Source organism: Sinocyclocheilus anshuiensis, unplaced genomic scaffold (assembly GCF_001515605.1).
Source record: "Sinocyclocheilus anshuiensis isolate Anshui unplaced genomic scaffold, SAMN03320099.WGS_v1.1 scaffold253, whole genome shotgun sequence".
Classification (NCBI taxonomy): Eukaryota; Metazoa; Chordata; class Actinopteri; order Cypriniformes; family Cyprinidae; genus Sinocyclocheilus; species Sinocyclocheilus anshuiensis.
Window position 1 is genome coordinate 1,303,814 of NW_015537969.1, and position 12,335 is coordinate 1,316,148.

A 12,335-nucleotide genomic window follows, 5' to 3' on the forward strand; every position below is an offset into this window, starting at 1 on the left:
TAGCCTCTCTGTGTGGAGAGAGCGAGGCACCCGCGCGGGACTTACGCCGACGTGAGCTCGCTTGCATCCGAGCGCTGCGATCCTCTGCCCCGCTGTTTTTTCCTCACATGCTCCTGAGAGGAAGAAAACTGGAGGGCGCGAGGGGCGGAGTCACTTTCTGAAAAGAAAGCTATCTGCGAGCGCAGGGAGGTGACGATCCACTGAACGTAAACAGCGTATGCTGTTCTGTGTCAGCTGTGCCACGCTTCGTAAAATTACAGTTGAACCCCTGATGTCACATGGATTATTTTAACGATCTCATTGATACGTTTCTGGACCTTGATCATGTAAGGACACTTGCTGTCTATGGAAGGGTCAGAGAGCTCACGGGATGCATCAAAAATATCTTAATTTGTGTTCCAAAGATGAACGGAGGGCCCGAACAGACCGGTGGGGGAGATCGGAGCACCAAGGAAGGGAAATCACGGTGTCCTTGATTTCCGTCAAGGTCAGCCATAAGAGGCACTCGAGGACCACGAGATTGGCCATGGAACGCCCTATAGCCTGAGCTGTTGCTTTGGTGGCGCGCAAAGCCAGGTCCGTCACGCTTCTCAGCTCCCTGAGCGACGCTGGGTCTGGGCCAGACTCGTCTGTGTTGGCGAGGAGTTTGGCCTGGAAGACCTGGAGGACCGCCATTGAATGGAGCGCCGAGGCCGCTTGCCCAGCCGAGGAGTAGGAGCGTCCAGCGAGGGCTGAAGTCGTCCTACATGGTTTGGACGGATGGGCGGCCTTTGCCTTCCAGCCGATAGCAGTGGGCGGGCAGAGAAGCGCGGCCACTGACTCATTCAGCGGAGGCAGCTTCTTGTATACCCATATCGTATCCCCGTATCTTCAGCGCCGTCCACCAAAGTGAGGGCGGATGAAGCGGAAGTACGGAGACGTGCAGAGTATGGGGCGGGACACGACCTGGTGAGCTTGTCATGGACCTCCGGGGAAAAAAGGAGTGGATCGCTGACGAGAGGCTTGAAAGCGCCCCGGCAGGAACCACTCGTCCAGACGGCTGCGGGAGGGCTCCTCCAGTGGAGAGCACTCCAATCCCAGCTCCTCGATGGCTTTCGAGAGGACACAGAGTAATTCGGTGTCCATTCTGGGTCTAACGTCGCTGGGCTCGGACGACGGCAGGGGGGCAGGGTCGGCAGTCGAGCCCGACAGGTCATCCGCATCCGAGGCTGCTAATGACATGCTGTCATCCAGCAGCTCGTAATCACTCCCACCGAACGAGACCAGATCACTCGCGCTGGCAGAGGGACGCTGGTCAGGCTGGGTGAAGAGTACGGGGGAAGCCTCTCTGTGTGGAGAGAGCGAGGCACCCGCGCGGGACTTACGCCGACGTGAGCTCGCTTGCATCCGAGCGCTGCGATCCTCTGCCCCGCTGTTTTTTCCTCACATGCTCCTGAGAGGAAGAAAACTGGAGGGCGCGAGGGGCGGAGTCACTTTCTGAAAAGAAAGCTATCTGCGAGCGCAGGGAGGTGACGATCCACTGAACGTAAACAGCGTATGCTGTTCTGTGTCAGCTGTGCCACGCTTCGTAAAATTACAGTTGAACCCCTGATGTCACATGGATTATTTTAACGATCTCATTGATACGTTTCTGGACCTTGATCATGTAAGGACACTTGCTGTCTATGGAAGGGTCAGAGAGCTCACGGGATGCATCAAAAATATCTTAATTTGTGTTCCAAAGATGAACGGAGGTCTTACGGGTTTGGAATGACATGAGGGTGAGTAATTAATGACATAATTTTCATTTTTGGGTGAACTAACCCTTTTAATTCTCTGAGATTCAGAGCTGGCCTTGAAATAAAAGGCCTTTAATGCACCAGTGTCAAAAACGTGATGCAGATCCAACATAGATAAATCTAACCTTACAAATTTACCTTAAAGCTGATGGATGTAGTGACTAACAAAACAGCATGGAATACTTAAAATGGCAGGCATTACTATGCAAAACACTTTGTTCTCTCTCAGGGTAAAAGCACTTGTACCAAGGGCTCGCACTCTCAGTCATCAACATACAGCTTTTGTTTTCATTACAGGAGCATCATCAGAGACGCCAAGCACATCAGAGCTTTAATAACGATGAGTGTTTTCTCCACATAGAACTAATGGCCTCTGTCAACAGTTATAAGGACAATGAGCCACTCAACGTTACAAAATATTTACGCATCAAATTTTCACTAATTTATTTCTCCTTTTCGCCAGTCGGTTTGGCAAGCATCTAATAAGAATAAGAATATAAATGTAACAAATGTAATGCGTGTTTGCTCAAGCCTGATGCCAAATAGTACAGCATAAATATTGTTGAACTGTTTAATATCATAGGAAAATATTTAAATATAGAGGAATCAAGAGTTTAGATGGTCTAGAAATTACTGGAATTTATCCATATACAAGAGATGCACTGAAATTTTTCTCAGGCAAAAATTGGATGAAAACGTTATAAATTATTAAAGGGGTAATCAGATACAAAACTCACTTTTACATGTTATTTGAACATAAATGTGTGTTGGCAGTGTGTGTACACAACCACCCTATAATGATAAAAAGCCATTGAGTGGTATTTTTTTAAACTCTATAAATAATATCCCCTTTTTAAAATCAAGCCATTCTCAGTTTCTTATTTGTGTGACGTCACACTGATGCGAATCATTCGTGATCCAGCTTTACCTACAGTTGAAGTGAGTATAAGGGTTTTTTATGATTCTTTGCAAATCGCCTTTCCTAATAATGTGCTAGTTAGCAAGTTTCATAGCTAAATGCAGCTAAATGCGGCTAAAGTAGAAGAGAGGGGTGGGGTGAGCAGAGCTCATTAGCATTTAAAGGGAAATGCAACAAAACAGGTTGCTGTGAAAAGAGCTGATTTTAACAAGGTAAAAAATTTGTTTTTTTACACTACCACTGAGAAATTTTAACCAAAGTATGGTATAGACTTTTCATTAAGACCCTAAAGAATCATATCAACTTGTGGAAAATGGGCATCCGATGACCCTTTTAAATGATATTAAATGAAAAATGTAAAAATTGAGTTACATTGAAAGATTCAAAACAAAACGTCTGTGAAAAATCAGAAACCTTTTTTCTCTCATACAGTTGGAATTTACTGTAATTTGACTTATTAAATATTTTTAGAACCTACTGTACATGTTGCTCTGAATGACAATAATGTTTCTTAAACTACTATATACCCCATTAGAAGCCAGGACATCTTCTGTCTCCTCTTCCTTATTGTCTATCTGCATCTCAAAAGGATTTCCTCCCTGTAGGTACTGCTCAAACAGAAAAAGCTCCACCGGCTCTGTGGATTCCGGCTGCCTGCTGGGAGATACTGAAGGAGAACGACACTGACCCATGAACTTGAACTCCTGAAAAAGGGGAAAACAAAACAAATATATCAGATTTAATATCATACAGATCAAAAGCTAAAAAAAAGTAGGCTATGTGGAGATTAGGTGGGCTAGGTTTAATTGAATTGTTTGTGCTGGTTGAATGTCCAAGGAGGAGACAAAAAAAGTAGCTCTAAAGGCCCCAATATACTTCAAGCGAAATTGAAGAATGAACTAGTGTGACATTAATTTGAACAAAATCAGGCCAAAACAGTTTTTTACAGTCGATACAGCTTGCTAGTAAAAACATTAACACTCTGGTAAGCTGCTTTATAGCAGAAATGGACACTGATTTTACATGTGCTTTATAAATAAATGTGATTTGACATGACTTGACTGAAGTGCCAAATTGCAGAGCTGGTGCAAACATATCCACAACGTTATAATATTATGCTTTCTTAACTGCTATTTTCTCACCACTCTCCATTTTGTTGTATTTTTACATTATTATTGAGAGGAAAGCACACGACACATATTTACATATTCATCAGAGGTATTTCAAACTTCTTTTTACCCCTAAGCAAAGAACATTGTGAGTATATCAGGGCCTTAAAGTCCCGGTAAAATTAAAATGGAAGTTTTTTGGCATTTAGTATGAATATGTTAGCCTTAAGGTTATATATAAGCTAGTGTGCTCTAAATTAACAACAAAATTTGCATTTAAAAGATATAAGCATTCAAAACTAACAGTCTCTAAATTCTACCAATATGGATCAACAATTTTGATGACATCACCCTGCACTTAAGTTTCTCATCAAACTTTCTGTCCAATCAAATGCTTTGATTGCACAAATCGGCAGACCATAAAACGCATTGGATCAATTTAAATTCTACACAGAATGCCATATTTTATTGCGATATGGATGAGATTGTGGCAAATGCAGCTTTACCGAGCTCAACGGCTCTGGTCCAAGCTAATATAACGGAATGCTATTGGCTATTTCCTGTTTCAGCTAAAATTACATCAACACAAAATAACGCAGATTGTTTCAAAGTACTTCAGTAAACCTTTAGGTTTTCTGTTTAATATTAAATTGCAAATTATGATTTAAAAAATACTTAAAAAGAAGCTCATTCTGCTAAATTTTCATTAATATATATATATTTTTTAAAAATGAACAATTAAGCTTCAAGGGTGAAAGTGTAAAAGCTTTGAGCGCTAAGTGACCTAAAGCTTCTCACAGTTAAACCGCTTTGCACATTAAAGCTCTAACAAGAAGCCGTTATGCAAATGTGGCTCATTAAAGAGCACCACTGATTATGCCATTCACTGATGTGCTATTCAACACCAACTTTCTCTACCACACAAAACTAGTGGCACTTCTTTTGAGAAAATACCTGTATATTCTGCACAAAACAGCATAAAAGGTCTATCAGAGAACACTTTATTGAGCCAAAGACCCTGTTTAGCATATAATAATTGAAAGAGATGCATTTCGGTTTATTCTACAGATACTCTCGGGTGAATATACTTGCCTTCCAGGGTGTAATTTGTTTTGAGACGGATGACACCCTGACTAGAAGAGAAAACAGCTTATGTTGGAATACAATCAGTGATGATGCTTACCCTCATTCATCAAGTTGTCAAGCCTTTCCTGAGATTTAAAATGCATATAAAAGTGCTCCATTACGGCAAGATAGCAAAGCCAAAGGAAGATGATCTACAAAAACGCCTTCTGTTTGGTTAGAAAACCACCCACCGTGGACTGATCTCATTTCCTGCATTGCTCACATGAATACTTTTTGACCTGCTAATCATGAGAATGTGTCTATGAACAGCGCTTGTTATGTAAGAAAGCATGTTCAAGCACCTTTGGCTTGTAGCCATGTGTTGATTGTCATTGCGAAGCACGCACAGAACAAAAGCTCTCTGCCTCATCTTCATATGCAAATGTGAAATCCCCAAAGACTGCCAGCGATGCCAGTTGGTCGAGATCAGTCATGAATAAAAGTCACATTGCTGCATTTCAAAGTCTTATTTGTGGCATTAGGACTTACGTGAAGCTGGGCAATACTGAAGTTGTACTTCACAGGGCACAACTCCCATGTTTCATTTTCAAGAAACATTCGCAACTCCTCCAGGCGGGTTCTGCAGGGGTACAAGGAGAAATGACAAGAGGTTGGCTTTTGTCAACTGAAGACCCATTTGCCATTCAACTCACTAAAAAAGAAATGGGCTGGCAAAAACAGTTCAAGAAAAAGTCGCTCAGTGAAGAAGGTTAGAGCAAGTCATGCTACAATGAGTGTCAAAGTGGCTCGCTGCCAGACAAGGTCAATGCCAGCAGCCTTGCACAAAATGTCAACATCAAAAATTATAATTCATGCTGAACGCCACGTAAGCACAAAGTGGAAGTCCACCACTAATCTCTAAAGAACATACCGGCAGTTCACATGATCATAAGGTGGGATGAGCTCTCTAGACTCAAATGAAGTGTTTGACATTTTAAATACCATCCCTAGTCATGTCTTCAATCCATGATATGTTTAAATGCTTCAAATTTACAACACTAAAAGGAGAAACGAATCCGTTTTGTCCTCTAAGCCAGAGGGCACAATATATATTGCAATGGCACAATGTGTTAATGGTGACGCAGTGACAGCAGGGATTAAGCATTTAGAGGACTGACAGATAATCGCTTTATGGATGCTATCCAACTGCTTGAATATTCAGAAATAATGGTAAGATGTCCGCTTTCAACGTCCTCCATCTCATCAAGCAGAAAAGGTCTTTGTAATGCTGACTACAGCAGCAGGGATGGATATTTCGGCTTTGTTTAGACAGACAGCTACATCTGATTGTTTGGTGAACTGACTCAAATTACTATAGTTGTTTGCAGCGTAATCACCAGAAAGCACATTAATTCAGATGTTTACAAACCCCTATTTTTTCTGGAATGCATTTCAAGTGTTCTTTTATGATTGGGAACATGCATAGTCCACAATACTCTATCTCTATCTGAATATACTCTTACACTCATTCTTTCCTAGTGAACTACACAACATTCAATGTTTAGTGAGTGAGTCAGCAGTTTTGGACAATAAGCTTGAATGCACAATAAGATGTTGTGAAAGACATGAGCAAATTGAGGCAAATTTACCAGTTTTCCAACCTTTCAATGACAGCTACTCACAGCTGTTGTCTCTTGGCATTGGTTTGAGATATATAATTACTATAGCAACTGATGCAGATGCACAGGATACAGACCACAAAATCAGATTTGAACACTTGCACATAGACAATATGGAGAATCAGTCCTGTAGATCAGATTTAAAAATCAAATCCAATTTTCCAGCAGTGTGAACAAAGCCCCAGATGGCTATTCTCTCATCATTCTAGTCTCAATGTAGAAATCTGAACACATTTTCAGGCTTGAATATGTGACAGGTACTTAAACACATGATTGTTTTCTACAACCTAGCTTTTAGATATATTCAAGCACAAAGCAAATATGAAATATTGTCATAATGTATAAATGTGATTTACAACTATCACAAAGAGGGTATGATGTAGTTATTATAGTTATATCTACATCACTTTTTATAATTTCTTCCATTTCCTGGGAATTGATCCTATATGGCCTTGGCTATTGCTAGTGCAATGCTATATTTAGAGCTACAGGAACATTGTGACATTGAAAACATCCAGATTGTTTAGGCATGTTTGCAGTGTTAAATCATTTGCATGTTTAATTAGTCAATTCAGCACTAAAACAGCATGAACAAAGAAACAACACTATCAGTGGCCACAATACAGTGCTGCGGGAAGAAGTACTTAAACCTGGAAACTCGCATTTTTGGACTTTCTACATCCTGGTAGGGGTCAAGATATTTTCACATTTTGTTCTACAACATAAAACCACTCGTGATTTTTTAAACTTTTATGTGTCTTGAAAAAGGCAGTCACTAACAAGGGGCTAAATGGGACTACTGAGCTTATCGGGGATGGGGACATTAAAGGGATAGTTCACCCAAAAATGAAAATTTGATGTTTATCTGCTTACCCCCAGGGCATCCAAGATGTAGGTGACTTTGTTTCTTCAGTAGAACACAAACAAAAATTTTTAACTCAAACCGTTGCAGTCTGTCAGTCTTATGATGGAAGTGGATGGGAATCACGGCTTTGAGTCAAAAAAAACATGTACAAACAAAACCAAATTAAACCCTGCGGCTCGTGACGATACATTGATGTGTAAAGACACGAAATGATCGGTCTGTGCAAGAAACTGAACAGTATTTATATCGTTTTTTTAACTCTGATGCACTGCAATGTCTGAACTGTCTGAACTGTCCTGAGTGGGTCCACGATAGCCGGCGCGTTACGCGTCTTCTTCTTCTTGCTTTACGGCGGATCGCAGACTTATAAGTGCATTACTGCCCCCTATCTTTCAAATCTTTACACATCAATGTATAGTCATGAGCCGCAGGGTTTAATTTGGTTTTGTTTGTGTATGTTTTTTTTTACTCTCAAAGCCATGATTCCCATCCACTTCCATCATAAGACTGACAGACTGCAACGGTTTGAGTTAAAAATCTTCATTTGTGTTCTACTGAAGAAACAAAGTCACCTACATCTTGGATGTCCTGGGGGTAAGCAGATAAACATAAAATTTTCATTTTTGGGTGAACTATCCCTTTAAGTGCCAACATACCAAAAAGGTAAACTCATCAAGTCATGAGTAATTTTTACAGCCTCATGGTGTTTCTTGAAAACTCAAAGTTTCCAAATTGTAGATTTTAAATAAAGATTGAAAGAGTTATTGGAAGCTTGATAGTGGTGACATTTAAGTCATGCGACTGTGACGTAGTTTGTTTATAGCCAGCCTTTAGCTTTTTACATCTGGCAATTGTATTTAAGCTCCAAAAGGAATTTAAAGTTGTGTTAATTTCATGAATATTATGTTGATGAACAAATTGTGCAAGATGCTGGTCACAGAACTTACAGTCTGCAATAACCCTACAAAAATACATAATCACTACAGCACTCTATTTATTTTTAGTGAATCCCTCTTGCAACTGAGGTCAGTTTGGCAATGGGCTTTTTATCTTACCTGTGATAGTTCTTAAAGTAGTTTACACTCTGTCTCTTAATGGACTCTTGCAACACCTCAGACTTGCTGCCGCAGAATTCCTCTCCCACCTGAATCAACCTATCAGTCGGCAAAGAAAAACAAAAAACAGACAAGAAAAAAAGAAGTAGAAAGCAGTTCACTCTTCTAATTAACCCCAAAGAGTTACTTCACATCACATGTCCCAGCGAGGGCAGAAAATGGCGCTTCTATTCACACAAGTCAGTGACCCCAAGGCAGGATCAATACAGAGGGCTGTGGTTTCACACACAAAATGGCCTTTTAATTGAGCCCTGTTAATGGGGATGACCGCACCACCCCTCTTGTTGAGGAACAAGCGGCTTCATTGATGCCCCCTGGCCCCGTTTTCTCTTTAGGGGAGTTTCTCATGAGGCAGAAGGGATGGTGGGGGAAACGGTGAAGTTGGTCCCCACAGGCCAATCCAATTAGCACTAATGAGGAAGTTGGTCCCTACCTGCTGATAACATCCAAAACCACAATGAAGTCGTCGTACTTGAAGTTGGACACGTCTGTTCCCAGCAAATAGGCTTTCACTTTCAATTGGACGTCCTGGGGTCAGAGAGTGGAGGGCGAGAGGTGGGAGGGCAAGTCATGAAGCTAATGGAGGAACGGAGAACAAACAGAGAAAGAAACAAGTAAATGAGCGCACTCCCTACCTGCCAGATCCGCGTTAAGCCATGTTCCAGCTTCTTTTTCACATAGCTGCGGCCCACGGTGGATTCGTCTGAGCCCTCTGCGCTGGAATCATCTAAAAACACAGAATTCACAGCACAGTTATTTTTAAAAGTAGCTAATACTCCGGTATACTCATTATATGGTATTATGACAGGAGCTCAGGTTAGTCTGATACAGTTTGGCACACGATTTCATCATGTTGCGCACTATCTTCAACCAGGATCTTATTTTCTTATAAAAATTGACTAAAATTATGAAATACTGACTAAATTTAAAGGACATTTTCATCAAAAGCATTCAAAGTGACTAATACAGAACTTTGCAATAGTCACACATAACATTTCTGGTGGCCAAAACCATTGGAACCAACAACCATCACAAATTGCTCTATCGTGTCATCAGCTAAAGAAATCGCATTCAAAACATTCACACCCGGGAAAGTGGATCAGAACAGATTGTGCTTGCAAAACTGCACCAAGTGCTCCCAACTCTTTGGCAGCTGCAGCAATGACAGTCACGATTACAAGGACCTTGACCCTGACATTTCACAGTGCTATGCTAATACACTAACAATGACATTCTCTTACAACATGGGTGCCAAATATAGTTATTTTTCCTACTTTGTAGCTTGTGCAAGTGGCTCACAGCAATAAGGACCACAAGGAACCAGATACCACTAATAGTAAGTAAATTTTCCCAAGTAAATTTCACAATTATTTCCAACTCCAGTGAATGTCAGAAACACTGACACTAAATGTGTTCAGTATTATTGCTACCCAGTCAAGAGAGGAGGGTAGTTTCTCTGTCAAATTTGTTGTTTGATTAACATTCAGACAAAATTTTGGTTTTCAAACAAATTATATGTTGAAAATTATTTAATAAAATTTTAATCAAATAAAAAATTAAGTTAATTGCATACTTTTATTCTTTGAATGTATCCAATACTGTTAAACCCAATGTACATTCCAAAGTTTATAACCTCATTAAATTACATTTGGCCCGCATAAGGTGTCTTGATCCTCAAACTATAATGAGTTTGACACTCCTGTCTTACAATGATCAGACTGATAACAAGCTCTTCCTGCAACAAAGCAGCTGTCGCTCCTCATCAGGGGAAATGTTCATCCTGACATACCAAAGTGAGTTTAATCAAAGAGGACACCTATCAGAGTCATCAAAATTTACCACCTAGATGTGCATCATCTATCCTGACAGAAGCTGTACCCGTTATGTAACATGCACCAAACTAAACTGAAACAGACTTCTGCATCAGTTCATTGTGAATTCATAGTGCTGCTTTTCATTGCTTTGGTCATTATGCATCCGCTCTAATGTAAAGAGAAGGATACTTACGATGAGAATGATGATATGACCTGCGGAGTTGAGTGCAGCAAGAGATGAGTGCATTAGGAGCGTGAATGTGGGCGACTGATCTTAATGTCTATATACGCACAGCGTGACTGAGAGTGACTAAATACAAAAGCCCTTCAGGTGGGATTTATTCTGGACTGATACTCCAGCAGGCTCTTAGTGATACAACATAATTATCGTGTCATTGATGAGCAGATTATACAAACAGTTCCACCTCAGCCCTCTCGCTGCAAGTCATCTCTAGAGAAAACAAACAAGCATTTACACATGAACCTCCCGTGCAAAAAGCCAAATGCTCTAAAGAAACACTCCACCTGTCTGCCTTTTCTTGCCAAAGACCACTAAATCCTTCATACTAAAATGTTGCAGGTTTGCCAAAGCGAAAACTTTGCCAAAAACAAAACATAACAAACAACCAACATAAATGTACAATACAAAACAAAACCAATCACAGAAAACCAAAACAAAAAACAACAAGCATGAAACAAAACAATACAAAAACAAACTAACCAAACAACACATTACAAAGCAAACAACAAAGCAAGTCTAAAGAAAAATCATAAAACAGAAAACATCAAAAATCAAAACAGAAATGAAACAAAAAGGCACAGGGTGAGTGAGAACCTTAGCCTATTCACAATAAAAATAGAGTGGCTAAAGTCGATGTGCAGTGAAGTAGTGGGACTAAATTGTTTTACGTCACCCTGTTCTGAAAACTTAATTGCGAGCATTATCCCACCCCCTGAAATATGACGTTCACAGTTCTTCTCAGTTGGTTTCAGAGGTTGGCACAATTTTTCACTCAGGAACCACCTTTTCTGTGATGGAAATTTGCAAAGTACCATTAACCAGAAGCATTGTGAGGTTAAGCTGAGAGAAACCATTGGTTCCAACATGTTTAGGAAACAGTCCAGAACAGTTCCTGATTGGGCACCAGCTTTGGCACCCTAATGGTGGAAAATGGGTAAATGAAACAAGGCACAAGTATCGGGACTGTTAAAGAAAGCTTAAAAGAAGACCTCAGCGCCAGTGATTGATGGGATTTTCAGCGGATGTTCAGCGCAGCCAGCAGATGAATGTTTGGCGCTCAGAAAAGAGAGCTTTTATATAGGGGAAGAGTGTTTTTATATAACAGTGCTCGGTTAAACCCTAGAGAGACACAGTCATCACTCAAGAGTTGTGTCTGTGCAGGCTTCACGTCTTCATCTTATCAGCACTGGAGAGAAGAAAAGTGCATTAAAAACATTTTCTTTCATGTATACTTTAAAAACTAGATTTGCATCATGCTTCAGTTCATATGCTCACAAATCCCATCCGGCTTTAGTTGTACAGATCACGACTTCAGCTGCAGAACACACAAAACATTGATATTTCACAGAGGCTAAATCCACAGAGCTCCAGGCTGCCTTTACCCTTTTCCTCACTCATAACATGAAAGATTTTATGAAGTCCCTATCGCTGATGGGAACCTTCCTGAACCCCAAGGGGAAAACACGTCCAAACCACGAATCAGGAAATACATGAGGTGGAAGAAACGTTCGGTGTGTGAGCAACTAAAACCTCAGATTGTCACATGAATGCAACCAAACAGTTATTTCTAACCTCCTAAGTTTAATATCTTCACAATGAACAAAGATGGGGGAAAAAGGAGAGGAAAGAAGATATTAAACCTGGTTTGAAAAGTAAAAAAAAAAACTTCCTGTGAGACCTGGCTCATTCAATTATGATAACAGTATCAGCTCAAACGCTTACAATCAGTGAAGTGTAGGGAATACTGAGT

At 40.6% G+C, this 12,335-nt stretch overlaps 1 protein-coding gene across 2 annotated transcripts in view; it reads right to left on the reverse strand.

The window, feature by feature from the left end:
• vps50 (VPS50 subunit of EARP/GARPII complex) overlaps window positions 1-12,335 on the reverse strand; it is a 146,447-nt gene that overhangs the window by 53,407 nt on the left and 80,705 nt on the right. For both annotated transcript variants that reach the window (XM_016462284.1, XM_016462277.1), the window contains exons 14-18: window positions 9,166-9,257; window positions 8,964-9,058; window positions 8,471-8,569; window positions 5,421-5,511; window positions 3,225-3,401 (exon numbers count right to left, since the gene is read on the reverse strand). In XM_016462284.1, coding sequence (XP_016317770.1) covers window positions 3,225-3,401; window positions 5,421-5,511; window positions 8,471-8,569; window positions 8,964-9,058; window positions 9,166-9,257 — 554 coding nt within the window. The remainder of the gene's footprint in view (window positions 1-3,224; window positions 3,402-5,420; window positions 5,512-8,470; window positions 8,570-8,963; window positions 9,059-9,165; window positions 9,258-12,335) is intronic.